This window comes from Schistocerca serialis, chromosome 11 (genome assembly GCF_023864345.2).
Source record: "Schistocerca serialis cubense isolate TAMUIC-IGC-003099 chromosome 11, iqSchSeri2.2, whole genome shotgun sequence".
Classification (NCBI taxonomy): domain Eukaryota; kingdom Metazoa; phylum Arthropoda; class Insecta; order Orthoptera; family Acrididae; genus Schistocerca; species Schistocerca serialis.
Window position 1 is genome coordinate 172,712,327 of NC_064648.1, and position 23,448 is coordinate 172,735,774.

General features: G+C 42.5%; 1 protein-coding gene across 1 annotated transcript in view; it reads right to left on the reverse strand.

Annotated features, from left to right (window-relative positions):
• LOC126426603 (uncharacterized) overlaps positions 1-23,448 on the reverse strand; it is a 272,243-nt gene that overhangs the window by 228,840 nt on the left and 19,955 nt on the right. The window contains exons 6-10 of the mRNA XM_050088496.1: positions 22,941-23,033; positions 16,221-16,258; positions 11,655-12,017; positions 4,856-5,037; positions 2,726-2,930 (exon numbers count right to left, since the gene is read on the reverse strand). Of these exons, the coding sequence (XP_049944453.1) occupies positions 2,726-2,930; positions 4,856-5,037; positions 11,655-12,017; positions 16,221-16,258; positions 22,941-23,033 (881 nt within the window). The remainder of the gene's footprint in view (positions 1-2,725; positions 2,931-4,855; positions 5,038-11,654; positions 12,018-16,220; positions 16,259-22,940; positions 23,034-23,448) is intronic.

The window sequence follows — 23,448 nt, forward strand, 5'->3', positions numbered from 1 at the left end:
GTGAAGAAATCTGCTACAAAATGACAAAGTGCAGAAATTCACAGAAAGGCTAATATGAGGTTTGAAACTTTAATAGTGGCAACTATTTATTTACAGCTCATACAAAATAGATACTTGTTTCAAAGTTTTACTGACCTTCGAAGTAGTCACCAGCATTGCGTATAACCCGTTGCCAGCGATGTGGAAGTCGTAGGACACGCTTAGCAGTGCCAGTTGTGTCGACCGTTCGAGCGACGCGGTCTATTGCCCGATGAATTTCAAGCAGTTCTGAAGCGAATGCCGTGAAGCGTTTCCTTCAGTTTAGAAATCGAGTCTAACTCACGAGGGCTTAAGTCAGGGGAGTGCAGTAGGTGGTACAGCACTTAGCAGCACCATCTGTCAAACAAAACAGTAACAGCTTGCACTGTACGTGCTTGAGCATTGTCCTGCAAAATGGTGTTCAGGTCTTGCAGAAAGTGTCATCACTGCTGTCTCTAGGCTGGTCGTAGGTTGTGTTAAGAAATGAACAGCATAGAGACAGAAGTGGTGACACTTTCTGCAAGACCTGAACACCATTTTGCAGGACAATGCTCAAACACGTACAGTGCAAACTGTTACTCATTTGTTTGACTGATGGGGCTAGTAAGTGCTATACCACCTACTGCCCTCCCCTGACTTAAGCCCTCGTGAGTTAGACTCGATTTCTAAACTGGAGGAAACACTTCACTGCATTCGCTTCAGAACTGATTCAAATTTGTCGGGCACAGGACCGTGCTGCTCGAACCGTCAACACAACTGGCACCGCTAAGAGTATCCTACGACTTCCACGTTGCTGGCAACGGGTTATACACAATGCCGGTGACAACTTTGAAGGTCAGTAAAACTTTGAAACAAGCATATATTTTGTAGGAGCTGTAAATAAAGAGTTGCCACTATCAAAGTTCCAACCCTCATACTTTGACGAGATACCTGAAATTCGAGCCAATGTGACATGTGAGTTGAAAAGCGTTCCAAAGTAGTACTTTTCTTAGAGTTCCACCTGGTTATGTGAATGATATGTACATTATGTTCAATTGGGGGGGGGGGGGGGCGCTATGTGGAACACCATCTTAACTATTATCCATATTTTTATTAATCCGGTCTTGAAACTTTTTGGACTGACAGTTTATAAAGAATTATAATGAATCTTGGATTAATAAAAATGTGAGGTGACATCTGAGTATGGGGTCAAGTCACGAGATACTGACGTGTTCTTGCACCTGGTATAGTGGGGGTTGAAATATGCTCACTATTTTTAAATAATGTATTTAGCATATTTCGTGACAGTATCTTTTCCTTGAAATGTTTACAAGACGATATTTGTCTTGGCTTCAGTCGTCTAGTGGAAGTATGATTCCACAACGCAGTTTCGTCGGCTGCAGAAATGACCTGGTTCAATGCATTTGCCTCATTTTTGGTGCTTCAAATGCCATTTCTTTGAATGTGGTTTCTTCTTAAAGTTTATATAAAAAAAGTAGTAACATTATTCATTTTTCCTGTTCACTAGGAAATTTCAGAGCTAGATCAGAAATGTAAGGACTATGGTATGAAGATTAGCATCTCCAAAACGAAAGTAATGTCAGTGGGAATGAAACGGATTGAGTGCCAAATAGGATGAACAAAGTTAGAACAGGGGGACGGTTTCAAGTACTTAGGATGCATATTCTCACAGAACGGCAACATAGTGAAAGAACCGGAAGCGAGGTGTAGCAAAGCTAATGCAGTGAGCGCTCAGCTACGATCTACTCTCTTCTGCAAGAAGGAAGTCAGTACCAAGACTAAGTTATCTGTGCACCGTTCAATCTTTCGACCAACTTTGTTGTATGGGGGCTAAAGCTGGGTCGATCAACAAGGTTGACGTTACGGATGTGAAAGTAGCTAGGATGATTGCAGGTACTAGTAGATGGGAACAATGGCAGGAGGGTGTCCACAATGAGGAAATCAAAGAAAAACTGGGAATGAACTCTATAGATGTAGCAGTCAGGGTGAACAGGCTTAGATGGTGGGGTCATGTTACACGCATGGGAGAAGCAAGGTTACCCATGAGACTCGTGGGTTCAGCAGTAGAGGGTAGGAGGAGTCGGGGCAGACCAAGGAGAAGGTACCTGGATTCGGTTAAGAATGATTTCAAAGTAATAGGTTTAACATCAGAAGAGGCACCAATGTTAGCACTGAATAGGGGATCATGGAGGAACTGTATAAGGGGGGCTATGCTCCAGACTGAACGCTGAAAGGCACAATCAGTCTTAAATGATGATGATGATGATGATGACTAGGAAATTATTATGACGGCGACCTGCACATTGTTCCACCGTCAACACTCACCAAAACTTCACTGTCGACTGACTACGGTCAAAGACGACTCCAGTGTCAAAGACATTTTACACAACACACAAGCTTCCCCTTGTAAGCAGTCTCTTTGATATTCTTCGTCACATCTACTAATATTAATCAATTGCTGTCACTCTCATAAATTAAGGCAAATTACAATTTACAAAAAGAAAAAATATCTGACAAAAATATAAGAAAACAATTACAACTTCCCTCATTAGATTTGGTATCGACAAATCCAGTAGAAAATAACACATCTCCCAGATCCATTACCGGGTAGGCAGAGAGTGATGTGGCAGCACCTACAAGGTGGTCACTTCTGACACTGACGGTGGCGGCGGCAGGAGCCTGGAGCTCTGTGGGGCCGGACACTCACCTGGTGGCAGTCTCCGGCAGCTGGGAGTGAGCCGACGGGCCACTGAGCGGCTGCCGTTGCGGGCGGTCGCCGGGGTATCGGTGCCGGCTGTGGTGCGCGTGAACTCGGCGCACGGACGGTGACGCTGCCGGGCTCCTGCGGAACAGCCACTTCTCGCTCCGATGGCGGAATTTGCCGTTCTCTGACACCTCCTCGTATCGCGGGTCTGCAAGAGACGAACACGATAACTGTTTGGCGGGCAGGTTATCTGAGCACGTACCGTGACAATTATCTTCACCGGACGTAAAATCTCGAAAGTCGATGAAATCTTCTCGGGTTATCGGCCGAGCCGTGGCGTACGAAGTTTCGAAGAGTTACCTACTCGTCACCTTCACGCAAAGTGTCGGGTTCGTGTCCAGTTCGTTCCTTTAAAACTACTAGACCGTAAAGTCCTATGTCACAAGCGTAACAGGTGAGTGAATAATCTGAAAGAGATTTCACAGCCGACAGTGTGGATGCCCTCTGGTGCTGCCCAACTATTCTGCCCGCTACTGTAGTGGTTACTAAAAAAGAAAACTTGAAGAGAAGAAAAGAAAAGAAAAGGTTGAAAATGTGGGAAGAAATGGTGAATAAAAAGGGGGTTTTAAAATCGTTAATGATCGTGAAAAAGGGAAAGAATGAAATGCAAACCGGACTTACAGAAAAGTTATCGGACTTCGTGATTCGGAAAAGCTATTGTTGGGGTGGTCCTTGTGGCGTTTCTGAGCAAAAGTCAAACCAATTTCCACTACAAAAATTATTTGAAAGAGAACAGAGAATAACAAAATGTGATTAACAGGGGGAAATGGCGTAGATAAGAGTTCATCCTTTACCGTGTTAACACGTCTTCTCGCGTGCGGCGTCCAGGTCTTGTTCTCCAAAAATCTCCTGCTTTGTGAAAAGTCTTAGCTGCTCCGAAATTTTGCAATAAATTTCATTGTCCAGGAATTACTAATGTATACAAATCAAAATCGTCTTGATATTAAATACAATGTATTTTATGTTGCTGCTTCCATCCTCGAAATTTCACACAAACTTCCACAATACGTCTGCACCTTAATAAGTTTTTTCGTCTTCATCCGACCAATACTAGCTAATAAGTAAGTTAAGCTTCCGCTCTTAAAAAGACAAAAGATGGATAGAAAAACAAAAAGAGTTACAATTTTAGTACCTTCATTTTCTTGTAAATATTTTCTCTGCCGTTGAGCGCTCATACAGCTGCGACGGTATAATTTATATCTGAGGGAACGAGTGTAGCGCGGCGAAATTCAAAGTCCCGCTACACTACCTCTCGTCATTTTCTCGTCAGTGCATTCCTGACGTATTTTTGCTAATGCTACATCCCTTGCTGACCTCACTTGGAAGCTGCCATTCCAGTGGACAAGTCTGTACTGTACTCTCGTTTCAACTGCCTCTTTGATGGTCAAATTCCTGAAACCATAGGTGTGGCCCAGCAATTTTGTACGTAGAAAATAAACATGTGGCCTTCAGTGATTCAGTGCCCTGCCACTACAGACTTTGAGAGACAGAAATTCTGTGCTGCAACAACATCGACCTGGAATTTGGTCACTGACGAACCAGTGGAATCGCAAGCTCGTGACACCCTCACCGACCGGGACAGGTGTTTCCGACTGAGCTCACCCTGGAATGTGGTGTTTTAAAAAGTAAGTCACAAACAGTCCCACACGAAAGCAACGGAGGCAGTAGGTGGAACAGACAGGCATCACCAGTACTCAACCCGTGGACTCGACAGCGGCCGAGGACTCGAACAAAAATTTCCTTGCGACAGGAGGTCAGATATCCACCACTGTTGAAATACGGCCATTAAATGACAGCCCATCGGTAAAGCAGAAAGGCGCATGTGAAACGTGGAGTCAGTGTAGGCCCGTTTACAGTGCCGCAGTGGGCACAAATAACGACACAGCCTACCACTAGAGTACATAAGGGAGTACCAAGAGGCCACAGGCAGTCATTTCACTTGACAATAACTGAGGAGTGCTCTAGTGAAACGTGTGTCGTTTTAAACACTCGACGCACCAGGGAGCCCACAAACATTTTATCAGAGATGAGCACAGAAAAAGAGATGGAGCTGATGTCATTTCCAGGACTCACCGAGTGTCCAGTAGTTGCAGCATTTGGCCTTGTCGCCGCCACCCTCCTGTGGCACTTTGACGAAGCACTTGTGGTACCACAGGCAGCAGCGTACCGAGTTCTTCCACATCCTCTTCTTCTTGCCTCTGAGGTAGGGGAAGTGACTCGCGATGTAGGCGTAGATCTCCGACAGCGTCAATCTCCTGCCGCACAAACAAAACCGGACGTCACAATCTGTACAGTACGAAGAATACGTCGAGTTGGAAACTGTGGCACAGAGTACGATTTGGCACCTTTACTAGATGTGTCTGACAAATCCTCGTACCCTTTTGTTTCTGTGCATTAGGAGAAATAAATAGTTGTTTTATAGATTACTCCACTTCGAAGTTGATGAGAAGCACTGCTGTCAATTCTGCTACTGTGGGAGCTAAGTAAGATTTGATGGATAAAACAAGGAGAACATAAAAGTAGATTAGCACAGGCAAACAGGGCATTCCTGACACAAAGAAGTCTCCTAGCATCATGACTGACTTTATTTGGAAAAAGAAATGTCTGAGAACGTACATCTGGAGCATAGCAGTGGTACTGGTCTGTGACAAAACCAGAAAAGAATTGAATTAAAGTATTTGGGATGTGGTGCAACAGAAAGATGTTCAAAATTAGATGTACTGATCAGATAAGAAATGAGAGATTTTCTCACGAGAATTTGTGAAGAAAGGAACATCATACAAAGGACTGACAGGAAGACTGGGCATGTGTAAGAAGTCACAGTGCAAGAGGGTAACAAGTGTTAGAAGAAGGCACAAACTGGAATACAACCAAGAAAAGAAAAGAATTAAAATTATTGACGAGGTTGGGTGCAAGCCCCATTCCAAGCTGAAGAGGTCGGCACAAGAGAGGAACATAGGAAGGCCGGTACCTGTGGAATATGTCGGTACATATTTTAGAGGATGTTGGTTAGAAATTTTGTAAAGAAAATAATTGAAAAGTTAATGAGACGTGTAGAAAATCTGTGAGAGTGTATAGGAATAAACAACACAAGTTACAGAAAGTATCTCAAGTACTGTGAAGAACCTCTGTACAAAATGTGGGATTGTGCCATAAGGAAACATTGCAACTTGGATCAGTATATTTTGCGTTTATCACCAAATATTTTCAATTCTGCTAAAAGCCCAATGAAACTGAAACCTGCTGAGCAGTAACTTCTTGTACATTGCTACAGAGGTGTTGTCCAAGGGAACAGCATTTTCCCATCCAATGATCACTGAATGAATGTTGCAGTTTCCTATGAAGGAGTTGACATAGTCAGCGACAAACCCCACAATGGTGTATATATGATGTACAGTAACGGCAGAGTCACAATTCTGAGACACTCCAACAACGGTCTACAGAAAGTTTGTGACCTGACACTGCACACCTCTCCGACGACCCTTTTCCGGGCTGAGTATATTTTTGGTGAATGAAAAGAGTTCCCACAAAATATACCATCACATAAGAAAACAGAATGAGGCACAGTAAAGAAACCATTGTGTTTCAGTGTCAGAGACAATGGGGAATATTCTTATAGTGAAGATAGCAGCATTCTGTTTCTACATGCAACCACTGGAATGTGATACTTCCAAATAAGCCTTCTATCAACCGTAAGTTTTAATAATTAAAAAACAGCTGATTTCTTCAACTGTTTCATCATGTTGGGACAGTAAAATTTTGCTTTTACAAGAGTTCTGTGTCTGAAACTGTGTTTCAATACAGTTAAGCATTAATCTGATCCATGAAAGCCACATGCACTGGCTGCTCTACGAACATCATTTACATTACATAACATGTCTAGGACAATAACACATCATCAGGAAAAATTATAATTCATGCGTTGTGTTTTGTGGCAGATCATTGATATACGTCAAGAACAGCAACAGATCCAAAACACAAACCTGTGGAACTCCCCCCCCCCCCCCCCCCCCCCCCCCACGCCCCGCCCAATTTTACTTCACCCCAATCAGCATCAAACCTCTCCTCTGTTCGTCAACAGTGCAGCTCAACCTTTTGCTTCCAACATTCCAGATACGAAATGAACCGTTGTTGAATCTTTTCTCTAATCCCACAATTTTCAAATTAATACAAGTATTACGAGTACATAGGCCACACAACCAACTGCCTTCATTAAATCGAGGATAATATGAGGCATTTCCAAAAATTAAAGAGTACTCACTTGTTTAAGAAGACCACTTTGTGTCCTTACAGATGAGCTCGTCAATGCCTTCACTGAAAACGCCTCCCACCATTTCCTTGGCCCATTGCTTGAATAGCAGTCTAACCTTATCATTTGCATAAATTCTTTTTCCACCAATAAACAACTTCAGAGGGATGCAAAGGTGAAAACCTGAAGGTGCCAGATCAGGACTGTGAGCAAGGTTGTTGATAGTGATCCAACTCAATGACTAAGAGTTACTTCGTGATACTGGCACGGTAGGGATGTGCATAGTCGTGTGACGCACACACATCCTTCATTAACATTTGTTCTGTATTGTCCTCTGTCATTATTTTAGCATTTTCCTGTACCACATGCCATTGTTTCCCCCTGGGGCAAAAATTCAATGACAACAATCCCTACACAGTCCCAAAAGATGGAGTTGATGCTTTGTCTAAAATGATGGTTTTGAAGTTTTTTGCTGACGGTTAGGACGGATGTCACCACTGCATCGATTGTCTTTAGACCTCAGGGGTGTAACTGGCCACCCACATTTCGTCACCAGTCACAATAAGGTCGAGAAATTGATCATCTTTCAACCTGAAGTGCCTGAGAAATTCGTATAGAGATGTGAGTAATATGACTTTTTGTTGATCTGTGAGCTGTTTCAGTAACCCACTCACACACACACAATTTTCTAAAATCGAGTGTGTCAGTTACGCTTTCTTGCGGAGGAGATCTGGAGATTCTGGAATACTATCTTCATCTTGTTGAAAATTGACTGGAAGTCACCACAGATCGTTTCTTCGATCCCATTCACTATCTCGTCAGTTACGATTGAGAAACACCCGACCACTGTTCGTGATGAACATTTGTTCTGTCAGTCTCAAACTAACACCGCTACGCATTACTACAATTCATTACACCATCCCCATAAACTACTCTGATTCCATAAAATTTCTGAAAAAGTATGTTTACCTTTGCAACAAGACACCCAATTATACTTTGCACCCTACAGCTAGCAGGATTCAGAATACACACACTTATTTTCACATGGCATTTGAAAAGAGTTTCCAGCCAACTGAGACAAACTGGAGTGCGTCGCACTGCCAACGCCGTGCCCTTAATTGTAGTGCTGACATCTTTGTCGAAAAAAAGATCCCTTCGAGCATCACATGCTCAGTGCTCTTACTCAAAGTGCGTGCCTCGTACTCTCGTCAACCTATCACGAAAGCCTTCCTAGTGCCTCACATACAAGGAATGAAATGGTATTTTTTTGTGCATACTCCTTTACAGAAGCCAAACTTCAATTCCAACAACAATTTATGTGCTCTCAGATGTTCCACTGCCCACTTTTATACTGCCTTCACAAAAACTTTGGAAGTCACTGGCAGCGAAGACATTTGCCACTAATCATAAATGAATGTCACAAGCGATATGCCTTCAGTATACATATTGGAAGGTTATAATTAACTTCACAGGGTTTCAAGTGCTGTAGTGCAGGCCGTATACATCGCAGGATGCTGAAGTAGGTAGGTATGTTCACTAATCGGCGTGCTCGCGAACTGTGCTGTGGGGGCGGGAAAAGAGGTTGCACTCTCTGCCGCCAGGTGAAAATATGGTTCTGTAAGCAGTCAGAGTGTGAAATTCTTCCTGTTCTGACATCAGTATGCTGTTCATCAGTCGGTGACATATGTGGATTTCTTTTGTGAAGTGACTGCTGGTGTAAAAGGTTAAGAAGGTTAAAGTTTCCCGTACAAGACACAATGGCTACTCTGAAGAAACACCATCACTGCCGGTAAAATTGTTTTATCAGAATGGCGGCAATGGCAGCGCTGAATTGTGGGAATATCACTGACAGAAACAGGTCCCACATCGATAAACGGGCTACAGAATACTACGAAGAAATTTTAAGAAACAGGTGTATGAGAGGGTGCTGCAGGAAGAGAGAGGCACCCCATTCCCTCAGCAGCAGCTGACGAAGTAGCCGTAACTACGTCTGACCGTGCAGCACGCACCTCCGATACTGCAGCCAGTGCTCGAGCTGTGTCACGGGAATTTTCAGAAACTGCACCAAATGAAATCCCAAGAAGGCTACAATGTCGTTGCCTTTGCCCTTCGTTCTTTAGCCCGTGTCGCAATGGATGATATGTGGATGGGTAATTTCCTTGGACAGACAATACAAATTTTACTCTGCACAGTACTGTGAATGCACAGCAGTATCATACACAGGGTTCTGTTCCACCACATGTCGCGCAGGAACATCCGACGCACTCAGCGTACGTACCTACGTGGTGTAGTTTGATAAGCTCCTCCATTGCCGGACCGTTTTTCTTCGAGGAGACGACATCTCGCAGTACTGTTAGGTGTGCAGTGGTGTCTGCACGTTATAAGCACCTCTTGCAACAGGCGATTCCAGCTTTGCGAGACCAACTGTGTGCAAGATGGGGCAACACCACATGTCGCTTGACAGGTGGAAGTTTTGCTTTGGGAAACCTTCAGTAATGACTGCATCATTCCTAGGCAAATTCAAAATGTGTGGCCTCCAGATCTCCTGACATAAATCCGTGTGGCTTCTGGTTGTGAGGATACCTGAAACACCATGTCTATCAAGGATGTATCCCTACTCTTCCCGATTTCAAGGACGGCATATGGCGACATACCGCTCCGGTTACTACAGATAGGCTGCAAGCAGCTGCCGACTGTGCAGTGTTGCGGGCGCAGCATTTTGCCGAGTCGGGAGGCCCTACTGAACACACATCACAACTTGTGACACGTTGTAATAAACACTCGAGAACCACTGCTAGCATGTGTTACATCGTTTCTTCCCTTTTCCTGCATCCACACCACATCCTGACTGCTTACGGTGCCATATTTTCACCTAGTGGCAGAAAGCGGTACTACCATTTTTTCAGCATTCTCCGTAGCACACCGTTTAATGAACTGTGAGGGTACAGAGACGTGAATTAATAATTCCAAAGTCTGTAAAACAACTGCTACCATAATAGATCATATAACTGAGAAATTGTGGCTAGTTGGTAGGAAATCAAGTCATGTTATGAGGGCTAGTTCGAGTATCAAACTGTTTTGGAGTTTGTTGTGTTTGGACTTTTTGTTAGAGGTACTCCTGTGATGTCATGGGGCAGAGAAAGACAGTCTTACGACGAAAACGTATCGTCACAAGTACCCACAGGGCCTACAGTGAGTGTGGAGCCCCTCCACAATGAAATTCCCTGACGACGGTGAAGAAGTAAAGGAGGATTATCAGGAAGGCCTTCTGGAAGAAATGGGGAGTTCTGCCAGCTGAAGGTAAAAGTGTGTAAGATGGTGGAACCCTAGCAGAACATACCTATAATGTTTCAGCATCCTGCGACGTATACAGCCTGCACGACAGCACTTGGAACACTTATTTTAATTATAAGTATTCAGTACATAAAGGGAAAAGGAATATTAACACAATCAATGCAAACTTGACACTTTCTACCAAGAATTACATAAAGCTACAGGGTTTTCTATACAGGAAACAGCTGCTAACATACAGCGCAAAAGAATTAATAAATTGTAAAGTTTAGAGAACTGCTCAATACAGATTCCAAAATGTGAATAAATGTGAATGATGCAGCATTACCTGGAGTGCTGAACAACAGATCCACTGATGAAGTAGAGAATTACGATATCTTGTAGCAAGTGAATGAGAAAAAAATGCCCAATTAACGGTGGGTAAGTATTACAACACGAGTCAATGGTGAAAACTGCGACTGACGGGATGGTGCACAAAAACCATCATTCGGGTAGGTGTAGACACGAGAATGTAAAATAGGCACAAAGTAATGAGAAGTAGCAGATGTGAAAACAGTGATAAATTTAACATCGACATTGGGGGCTACGACGCAGATGAAGTGATGCACTTCTGTTACATTGCAAACAAAATAACACACAAAAGACTAAGGGTGGCTTAAAATGCAGCTTAGTACAGGCAAAGTCTGAGAGAGTCTAACATGCAATTTAATTTGTGGTAGGAAATTCTCAAGAGTGTACATTTGGAGCACAGGTTGCATGGAAGTGAATCATAAACTGTGGAGAAACTATAATAGAAGAAGAGAATGGATGCATCTGAGATGTGAAGCTATAAAAGGATTCTGAAAATAAGGTAGACTGAAAGCATGAGAAATGAGGAGTTTCTCTGCAGAATTGGTGAGGAAAGAAATATGATGTAAACATTGGAAAGAAGAAGGGACAAGATGACATGGCAAGTGTTAAGACATCAGGGAAAAACTTGGATGTATTAGGAGGAGTTGTAGAGGAGTAAAAACTCTAGAGGAAGACAGAGACTGGAATATTTTGAATAAATAATTGAGAACATAGGTTGAAAGTGTTCATCTGAGATGAAGAGGTCGGCACAGGAGAGGAAGTTTTGTGTGCTACATCAAACCGGTCACAAGATTGATGACAAATAAAAAATATTTATCATTGTCGATAATGTTAAGTAGAGTAGTTATGCTCGTATTACAAAGTTCACTGCAAGTGAGACAACTGCACGAATACATCAAACCAACACTTTTATCTAACACACATGCGTGATAAAGGGCATTCTAATGAACAGAATTGAAATTTTGCTGCAATGGTACTAACCTGTGCGGTGATTGCGCTATGGCACTAGCAATGACCGACTTATATGAGAATTGTGGCTTAGTGTTGGCAGCACTGGCAGAGCCAGTATTACCGAGACGCCGCTTCTCGGCCGCCCCACCGGCAACACAGCCAGTGCCGATTTCCCTGCTGTCGACATCTGTGCGATCACCACTATCGTTAGTGGTGTCACAGGTTGCGAAGGTCGGAGTACCGGGATTACTCATCCACGGTGTCGCGTCGTGTCCGTGTCTGTGGCTGTGGCTGTGGCTGCCGCCAAGGTGGGGCGAGACGGGGGCAGTCCGGCCAGTACTGCCAACCTCCGCGACCGACAGGCCGGTCGAGGTCAGGGCGTCGGTACTTTCTCTGTGGGACAAAGACATTCATCAGCAGTTAAACATTCGAGGAGCTCTATGCCGATTATGCAGAGACATTTGAATTGAGCTATAGAAGCTACTTGGAACTGGCACCAAGATACAAAATGAATGGGTATAACAACATATGGAGTTGAAACTTCCTGGAGGATTAAAACTGTGTGCCGGACCGAGGCTCGAACTCGGGACCTTTGCCTTTCGCAGGCAAGGGCCCTACCAACTGAGCTACTCGAGCCCGACTCACGCCCCCTCCTCACAGCTTTACTTCTGCCAGTACCTCGTCTCCTACCTTCCAAACTTTACAGAATCTCTCCTGCAAACCCTGCAGAACTAGCACTCCTGAAAGAAAGAATAATGGGGACACATGGCTTAGCCACAGCCTGGGGGATGTTTCAAGAATGAGATTTTTGCTCTGCAGCGGAGTGTAAAGTTTGAAGGAAGGAGATGAGGTAGTGGCAGAAGTAATGCTGTGAGGACGGGGCGTGAGTCGTGCTTGGGTAACTCAGTTGGTAGAGCACTTGCCCACTAAAGGCAAAGGTCCCGAGTTCGAGCCTCGGTCCGGCACACAGTTTTAATCTGCCAGGAAGTTTCATATCAGCGTACACTCTGCTGCAGAGTGAAAATCTCATTCTGGAAATATATGGAGTTGTTCTTAAGATAACAGAAACATTAAAATGAGATTTTTCCACCCATTACGCAGAGTGATACATTAACCAACAGGTCACGAACCGTGTGCTATGTATCCGTACAAAATCAGAAGATGGATGATAACGGTTGTGCCTGCAGCAGTGTTCGCACTCCAGAGGGAATACTGTGTGACTGTGCGCTCCGCACAGATGCATCTACATCTACATCTACATTTATACTCCGCAAGCTACCCAACGGTGTGTGGCGGAGGGCACTTTACATGCCACTGTCATTACCTCAGTTTCCTGTTCCAGTCGCGTACAGTTTACGGGAAGAACGACTGCCGGAAAGCCTCTGTGGGCGCTCGAATCTCTCTAATTTTACATTCGTGATCTCCTCTGGAGGTATAAGTAGGAGGAAGCAATATATTCGATGCCTCTTCCAGAAACGCACCCTCTCCAAACCTGGACAGCGAGCTACGCCCGATGCAGAGCGCCTCTCTTGCAGAGTCTGCCACTCGAGTTTGCTAAACATCTCCGTAACGCTATCACGGTTACCACATAACCCTGTCACGAAACGCGCCGCTCTTCTTCGGATCTTATCTATCCGTCAACCCGACCTGGTACGGATCCCACACTGATGAGCAATACTCAAGTATAGCTCGAAGGAGTGTTTTGTAAGCCACCTCCTTTGTTGATGGACTACATTTTCTAAGGACTCTCCCAATGTATCTCAACCTGGCACTCGCCTTGCCGACAATTAATTTTATACAATCATTCCACTTCAAATCGTTCTGCACGCACACTCCCAAATATTTTACAGAAGTAACTGCTACCAGTGTTTGTTCCGCTATCATATAATCATACAATAAAGGATCCTTCTTTCTATGTATTTGCAATACATTACATTTGTCTATGTTAAGGGACAGTTGCCACTCCCTGCACCAAGTGCCTATCCGCAGCAGATCTTCCTGCATTTCGCTGCAATTTTGTAATGCTGCAACTTCTCTGTATACTACAGCATCATCCGTGAAAAGCCGCATGGAACTTCCGACACTATCTACCAGGTCACTTATATATATTGTGAAACGCAATGGTCCCATAACACTCCCCTGTGGCACCCCAGAGGTTACTTTAACGTCTGTAGACGTCTCTCCATTGATAACAACATGCTGTGTTCTGTTTGCTAAAAACTCTTCAATCCAGCGACAGAGCTGGTCTGATATTCTGTAGGCTCTTACTGTGTTTATCAGATGACAGTGCGGAACTGTATCGAATGCCTTCCGGAAGTCGAGGAAAATGGCATCTACCTGGGAGCCTGTATCTAATATTTTCTGGGTCTCACGAACAAATAAAGCGAGTTGGGTCTCACACATCGCTATTTCCGGAATCTGTGTTGATTCCTACAGAGTAGATTCTGGGTTTCCAAAAATGACATGACACGTGAGCAAAAAACATGTTTTAAAATTCTACAACAGATCAACGTCAGAGATATAGGTCTATAGTTTTGCGCATCTGCTCGACGACCCTTCTTGAAGACTGGGACTACCTGTGCTGTTTTCCAATCATTTGGAACCTTCCGTTCCTCTAGAGACTTGCGGTACACGGCTGTTACAAGGGGGGCAAGTTCTTTCGCGTACTCTGTGTAGAATTGAATCGGTATCCCGTCAGGTCCAGTGGACTTTCCTCTGTTGAGTGATTCTAGTTGCTTTTCTATTCCAATGTGTGTCTGTGAACTGTTGATGTAATCTAGCGTCAAGAAAGATCCCCCTGAAAGGAGATGAGAGACCAGATCGGGTGTCAACTTCATCCCTGTGCTAGAATTCAACATTACAAGAAATTTGCCATCAGAGTATTAAACAGAAAATTTTGGGGTCGGAAACGATGAGGTATTAAGTTTCTGCAGTTAACACGATCATCTTAAACAACTTTAACAAATATTGCGAACATTACAGACCTTGGATAATGGATTTAGTGAAAAAATCAATGCAATGTAACTAGGATACATTCAACAACACAAATATGCAAAAGTTATATTGCCAGGATGCACCAGAAACAAAGCATCTGCAAAGGATAACGGGATATTTGGCTTCAATACTGAATTCATCATCAAAGAACTATTGTTGATGTGTATTGTGTGGAATCTTCTGTTGTACGCTATAGGGAAGAACGGCAAAAATAAAATGGGATGACACGTGTAAGGGTAAATTCCTTTAGCACTGAGTTCAGAAATTACTTAGACTCTTTGTTGCCTCAAGTTTTGTCATATGTAAGTGCAGATGATTGACTCTTGTCAAACTTTTATTTTGAAGGGTCTTCCTCAGAAGACATCTGTCGACAACTGACTGTTGCAGACAAGTTGCCCGACAGTGAACTCCAATCACTACGTGTGACGAGAAGGGATGGAGGGATGTATACGTCCGACAAATGTCATTATATAATGTCACAGGAGTGGAGATTAAGGTACAAACTTAATAATATATATCTGTGTATCTTACAATTTTCCAGTTGGTCACATATTACCATCAGGATAACATCTTTATGTCACGCTCTCAGTGAAAAAATGCAACTTCCTGTTATCACACGTAACTCGGGAGTGTTAAGACACGAAGGATTTACAGACAATGGCTTTGAGCAGGCATCGATTTAAATCAGTATGAGAGTCCAGTGTGCTGACCATTGCACCACCTAGGTTGGCGGGCACATTTGAAGGGGAAATGAGACCACACAGACAAAATGATTCAGCTCGTGGATGTTGGCAAAGCAGTCCACATACGTGGTGAACTGGAAAGGGGAGCAACAGATCACATGATATGGACACAGCAAGGATATACTTCTCGAGCCACAAAATGAATCTGTAACATTACTGAATATATTTTTTCTATCCATAAACTAATGTTTGCAAAGTGAATATCTAAAGCAGAAAAGATTAGTGTTCAATGACCTCTCAACAAAAACATCATTACAGAAGTTGTGTTCTGCTCACTCACCAAATATAGGGTGCCTAGGAAAGCTGTTTTCTCAGATTGCTAGACAACAATTCAATCAAACCGTATTAATGGAGTTTATTACGAAAGGAAATGATTACTTTGTGAGATTTAGACGTGTCCCAAGCAAGGGCCAACAGAAAATATAAGCAAGCTCTTCAGTATATACAATTCGTAATACAAGTGAACCAATAAAGTTTCTAAGTCACTGCTGTAGCATTCATAGATCGGCTTGACTTCAACTGGGGCCGCAGCCAGACGGAGTGGCCTTATATTTTATCGGCCTTCATGTTGCTCCTGTCTCGGTGTTGTCCTAGAGAGGGGTCTGTCAGCGTACTATTGGCTGAAGTCGTCTCACAGCTCTCTCTGCTCTTCTGTACTCGATCGTCGTGCCAGCGCTCGATGTTACGCCAGAACAGAAGTAGCTCCACTTTGGATTTGGCACGGGGGGAGGAAACTGGCCCAGCATTTACCCCACTGTGCTACCACAATCGGCGATAATTTTGTAAGGACAATTTGGATGGATGTGGAAGAAAGCATAAAGGTAAAACAAATGCGTCCATAAAACAATAAAGCTTTTACCGTGTAACATCTGGGGTGTGTCGTCCTCTGGCTTCCTCCTGGAACAATTAGAGATGGTTTTAGAGCACAAATTAAGTGAGACATTACAATAATCACAGGAAATAAAGAAACTATAATAACACTTGAAGGTAACTGATTATTCCTCAAGATTGCTTACTCACAAAATGTATCAAAAGTAGCAATGCATGTACATTAAACTGTGAAAATTATGTGAACTGCTCACGATGTAATACATGACTTGCACTTTATGTTAACTGATTTCACGCCCTTTTTTACTCTTTCTCAAAATCCTTTATATGTCACTACTACTACTACTACTGCAACTACTACTACTACCAACAAAAGTTATTTGTCAGGTGGTAAACAGTCCTTCTTAGATATATAAGTATTTAATTTCATAACAACATAATTTGGTGTTTTTAACTGGTTTTGCGACATTTTTTGGCATTCCACCCTACAGACGTGTAGGATAATACATGGTGTAGCTCAGGCACAGAGCAAGAGAAGTGACAAGATGTTCCCCCAACATATACCGTACTTACTTGAATCCAAGCCGCACTTTTTTTCCGGTTTTTGTAATCCAAAAAACTGCCTGCGGCTTAGAATCGAGTGCACAGTAATTGGAAGTTCTGAAAAATGTTGGTAGGTGCCGCCACAACTAACTTCTGCCGTCGAATATATGTAGTGCTACACAGGCATGCTTTGCAGGCACAAAGATAAATACTGGCGCTAAAACCTCTGATTCAGTAAATAAATTTAAAAAAAAAAGAGGAGGACTAGCTTTTTTTCTCCGCCCCGAGTTTCGACCACTGCATCTTCATACATTATCCAATGAAGTAAATACAAATTCCGTATTGTTCATCTTCAAATGTAGCAGCACTTCAATGTACTATGAAAATCCAACTAGCAAAACTGTTTGGGATGTTTTTCAATATGGCCAACTCTACGTTCTGAATTTTTTCCTACCTGTGAGAAGAGATGGTTGCTAATAGGAACTTTTATAAATTGTGAATCACATGCAGTATTTTCTTCACCATAATAATAATACGAATATAAACATTTTCTATCAGGTTTGCAGCTATCTCATTTAAATCCTGTCTGCTAATAAACTACGAAACTAGAATGAGACAACAGCAAACGTGGAAGAATACACATATCGTGTCATGTTTATATTCGTATTATTCTTATGCCTAATAATGACACAGTCAGAAATGAAGCACGGCAATTGACTAGATTTCTAAATCTAAGATGACTCTAATTTCGGTGCAGAATGTAATGTACTAAAAGAGGCGTCTGCAAAGATTTTCAAACGGAGAAAAATTTTCGCTAAACTCTCGTCCTGAACATCATATATCATATGCAGTCCATTATTTGGTTCTTGTTGATCATTATCAAAGAAAGCAGCAGTGTACGTAACAACAAATAGCAGTCTCTTGCCATTGTTTCGCTAATGAGACGATTCCTCTCTTTGATTTTAATTGTAAGCGGCGGTAGCGTGCACAAAAGCAAGCCATGCCGCGAGCGGCGACAGGCCGTAAACACGTACAATCAGAATGCGACAAACAGTGCATGACACAGTACAGTAATGCATTTTCAGCTTAGAGTGACAGGCACCTATAACAAAGAGAACGGCACTTACCAGATCAAAGAAAAATAAGCAATCAATTCAAACCAGACAAAGCACGTGAAAAAGGAAGGGTACCCGTATAAATACAGACCCGCCTGACGCATAGCAATGGCTACCTGGTAAAGCTTAACTGCTAAGCTTACGACTCGAACCTAACTACTGTAGCTGTATCGTCATTCATTCGACCTAAATTGTGTCTCATATTACAATGGACCAACTTTGTTTCGATTTGGAGGTGAGGCCTAAAACTTTTGTCTCACCTCGAATTTCGAGTCTCAAATTTCAGGTGCTGCTTAGATTTGGGAAACTTTATTTTCCCGTGATTTAGAGTCTCATTTTTCAGGTGCGGCTTAGATTCGAGAAAATACGGTATAACATCTGTTACAGCCCGTTTTTTTTATTTTCAGTGATATAATTTCAAACAATGGAAAATATTATTCCTTCACCCCACCTATCCTCTTCTCTCTTCCCACTCCACAGCCTTCTATTCCACAAGAGCAGCCGCAGGCTTTTCACCCCCCCCCCCCCCCCCCCCCAACCTAACTAACTGAGTGCGCCTAGCTGCCCTACCTCAGCCGCCTCCCCACCTTGTCCCTGTGTGCTCTGACAAGCAGCAATTTACCAGCCCCTACCCTGCTATCCTTTCCCATCCCACCCTCCTCCATATCCGCACAACACAGATTACTTCTATCATCATTTGCTTCTGCTCGCAGTCTGGCCTTAGTAGCCACAGACTGTGGTCGTGTGTATGAATTGCATTTGCATAAGTGTGTGTGTGTGTGTGTGTGTGTGTGTGTGTGTGTGTGTGTGTGTGTGTGTGTGTGTGTGTGTGTGTTGCCACCTTTTATGCTATGGCACTACACAGATGGCTTGAATGAGGAGGAAATACAGGTCTGAATTACAAAAAATCACCAGATCATCAGGATATTATCAGGAGTGCTCCAGGGTAGTGTGACAGAAGTGCTCTTGTTCTCTGTATATATAAGTGATCTGATGGATAGGATGAGCAGCAATTTGTGACTGTTTGCTGATGATGCTGTAGTACACAGAAAATATGATCACTGAGTGACTGTAGAAGTATACAGGATGACTTAGATGGAATTTCTACATGGTGTAGCCGTGCGGGATTAGCCTAGCGGTCTGAGGCGTTGCAGTCGTGGCCTGTACAACTGGTCCTGGCGGAGGTTCGAGTCCTCCCTCGGGCGCGGGTGTGTGTGTTTGTCCTTAGGATAATTTAGGTTAAGTAGTGTGTAAGCTTAGGGACTGATGACCTTAGCAGTTAAGTCCCATAAGATTTCACACACATTTTTTTCTACATAGTGTGATAAATAGCAGCTTGCTCTAAATTTGTGAAAAATCTCATACGAGTACGAAAAACACTCCTGTAATGATCAAACACAATGCTAACGGTGTGCTGCTCGACACAGTCACATCGACTAAATATCTAGGAGTGACGGTGCAAAGTGATACGAAATGGAACGAGTCAGTAAGGACGGTAACAGGGAATGCGAACGGTGAACTTCAGTTTATTGGGAGGGTTTTACGAAGTATACATACGGAGCACCGGTGTGACCAACTCTCGAGTAACGCTGAAGTGTTTTGAATCCACACCAGCTCTGATTACAAGAAAACATCAAAGCAATTCGAAGCTGTGCTGCTAGATTTCATGCTGGCAGGTTCGATCCACATCCGAGTGTTAGGGAGATGCTTCATGAACTCAAATGTGGTTTTAGAAAGATGCTTCATGTACTCAAATATTGTTGCATGAAAGCAAAGTGACATTATTTTTGCAAAACACTACAGAGAACATTTATAGAACAGCCATTTGCAGCTGAATGTAGAACGATTCTATGCTGGCAATGTACATATCGCCCAAGGACCACGGACACAAGATAAGAAAAATGAGGGCTCTTGTGGAGATATATAGAGAGTTGTTTCTCCCTTGCTCCATCTATGAAGATGTAGATGTACTACAGACACGAGAGCTGTGGGCCACAGGCATTCTGAGGGTGTCGTCAAGGCACGATACACGAGATCACGCAAATCTCTCACCACGAAGACTTAAAAAAAATACAGTGACAAATTTTTAAGTAGGTGAATTATACTTCACACAGCACGGGAGGGCACGTCACATTGGTTCCTACAATCTTCAATCGTTAAATTACAGTCAATATATGCCACTGAAATTGATAGGTTACAGAGGGGGAGGAAATCAGAAACGACGGTGTAACAACTGTGGTCGGCACTGAACAAACAGGCACAAAGATAGCAGATACATTTGAGCCATTTCAATTAAGTCAGGTGTGGGAAGTTCTGGAAGAATGTAAATATTTTAGGAGTAAAGATAATAAATCACTGAGTCGCAAAATTGTTCAGTCAACAAAAACAGTGAAAAAAATTGGACACACACACACACACACACACACACACACACACACACACACACACACACACACACCACTTGCAGAGGACAGCTGTTAATGTCGCTCCTTTGGCATTTTCAGTCTGTGCTGAGGAGTGTTCACTGGAGTGGACTGCGAGCATTTGGAGCTTCAGGACTGACTGAATATGCCAGAGCAGCAATGTTTGTAGCGGGACTTGAATTTCACTGCACTACACTCGTTCCCTCAGATATAAATTATACCGTCGCAGCGGTATGAGTGCTCGACGGCAGAGAAAATACTAAAAATGGTAATTTTCCCCCCGCCCTCCCCCCTATCCGTCTATTGTCTCTAGAGAGAGGAAGCTTAATTCAGACGTAAAAAACTTTTAGCTAGTCTTGATCTGATTTTAATGTGTAGACATATTGTGGAAGTTGTTATGAAATTCGGAGGATGGAAGTAGCAAAGTAAATTAAATTGCATTCAGTATCAAGATGATTTTAATTTGTATAAATTAGTGATTCCTGGACGATTGCAAGATTTCGGAGTAGACTTTTCACGCAGAAATGAAGTAGAGATTTTTGAAGATCTGGACGCCGCACGAAAGAAGACGTGTTAACATGGTAAAGGATGAACTCTTATCTACACCATTTCCCCCTGTCAGTTACATTTTGCTATTCTCTGTTCTCTTTCAATAATTTTTGTAGTGAAAATTGGTTTGACTTTTGCTCAGAAACGCCACAAGCACCACCCCAACAATAGCTTTTCCGAATCACAAAGTCCGGTAACTTTTCTGTGATACGAAGTCTGATTTATATTTCATTCTTTCCCTTTTTCACGGTCATTAACAATTTTAAACACTTTTTTATATTCACCATTTCTTCCCACGTTTTCATCCTTTTCGTTTTCTTTTCTTCTCTTTTCCTTTTTTATTAACCACTACAAGTTAATAGCTGTCAATTGCAATGCACAACTGCACTACAGGGCTAAGTAGACTAAGTAAAACACACCTTCTCGAGTGATCCCTCCTTTCTCGTAACAATGAGAAAGATATTCTGAGGAGGAGGAACGAGTCTTGCTGGTATCGGGGAGTCTGTTTTGGGCAGATGCTCTTGGTGGACTACTTAAAGCACTCTTCTTCAATTGGCAGCTCTCAGGTAATGCACCTATTCAATCAGGAATCTTTTGTACTAATGTGCTGGCAAAGAAATTCAAATTGACTCTTTTTCTGCCCCGAATACTCGAGAAAGCTTTGTACAGCTGGTGTGTCGCAGGTGCCACAGAGGTTGTCCAAACACCAGTGTTTTGTCTCGACACCCGCCCAGTCTATCACCGTGTTCAGGTTGTAGGTACAAGTCTGAACCACGTCAGAGCTCGAGAACAAAATCCCTACTTCTGGGAATTACGATGCTCGACAGCTCCGTACAGTTGCTAACGGAGCACACCCGAAGCTTACGGTTATGAAGGGCTATTGACTCCCATCGGCCACAGCTTCAGAACACCACGTTTGCCGACCCTGTGTAACGGAACCTATTAAAGGCTTTACCTTACCGAAGTATGCGATACCTTCCAAATTCAACCAGTTTAACGAGTATTTATGATTATAAAAAAGTTATTGTGTATGTTAACAATGATTGCATAACATGTCTCCATAAACAGTCAACCCATTAAATTATACTGAATAACTGACCCACACAAAAGTTAATATCACTTGATCACTGATACAGCAAATGTCATCATGTAAAAACACAAAGTTCGTCTTAAATAATTAATATGAAGTACGAAAAATAGTGGCCAACTTAGGTATTTTGGATCTCCTTAAATAAAAATCACCCAGTGAAACCTATTTGTTCACTAGGACCGCTTTCACTCAGTATTCACATAAACACTCCTATTTTAGACAAAAACCAATGTAATTCTTAATAATTCATGTTATTTACTTACTTATGCAAATTAGAGAAATCAATTGACAAACTTCTAAAAAACGGCCTTTTTGTAACAAAGAATTATTCTGTCAAGTCAACAAATCTGTCTGTCATTTTAATAACCTGTTAAATTATGTCACTCGATATAAATTAATAACTTTTCCGCACAAATTACGATAACAGATGTACATGTGACTTATAAACTATATCTATTTCTAGTAGTTCTTTGACAAGGTTATAAATACAAGCAGCAAGAAGGGTCAGGAGCGGAGGTAAAGTATATGTGTGTTATTGTTCGAGCTGGATAAACATTGCAAAGAACATGTAAAAGAAGCGCTACTTTGTGTTGTGTCATTGTCTTTGGTGGACAGTGGAATTAAGACAGCCACCAGAGTAATAAATATTTGAAGTTTAAATATTTGTTGGTTTCGCTCATTATATATCATCAAAAGCACATCAGAAACACGGGACTTCTTCTTTTTACCCCTAGACAACCAGATTTAGAGCCAGCATTAGCATCGAGACACAGCAGCGATCCAGCAAGCAGCAGCGATTACCACAATGCATTTTAATGGCGCCAACCTAACATCAGGTGCTAACAAGCTCCGTAAATGGGAGTGAAATAGTGCGATTATAGCCATATCTGCAACTAGGCGACCATTATATCTGTACCCTGCCGAGACAGTCCGAGTCACCTGGCATGCTCGCCACTTGGAACTGCGTACAGCAAACATTACCTCCCACAACTACAATTAAACTGTAATTCTGGTGCATACTGAAATCTTACCTCACTCTCAGTGGCATTCACTCCTAAATATGTATCTGGATCCTCCTTAAAACAGCCATTGAACCAAGGGACTGTTAATGGATCTTCAACAACCTGAAAACAGGGAAATAATTAGTGTTAGTTGAAGATTTAAGCACATGTCCCCATATAGCATTAGCTCTCATTTCAAAGCCAAGACAAGAAAAAATACAAACTGATTCCTGCATTATTAACACTTCTTTAAATGGGATACTACTTCATTTCAGTTGGAGAACAAGTTCCCGTCTGTACTCTTAATCCATTCTCACACAGAATGTGAACGGTAATGGAGACACGGAATGCAACAGGTTTTATTAGCCCCTTAAAGAAATTCGCTTTGTGGATCATTCACACACATAAAAAACACATTAAGACCTGTCAAATTTTGGAAGTGTACTATCAAATGTGAATGAAAATGATGCCTGATAACACATTATGTCAAGGGCTGAAGCAAACCAACTCCACATTGGAACAAAGTCTATTTAGGCTA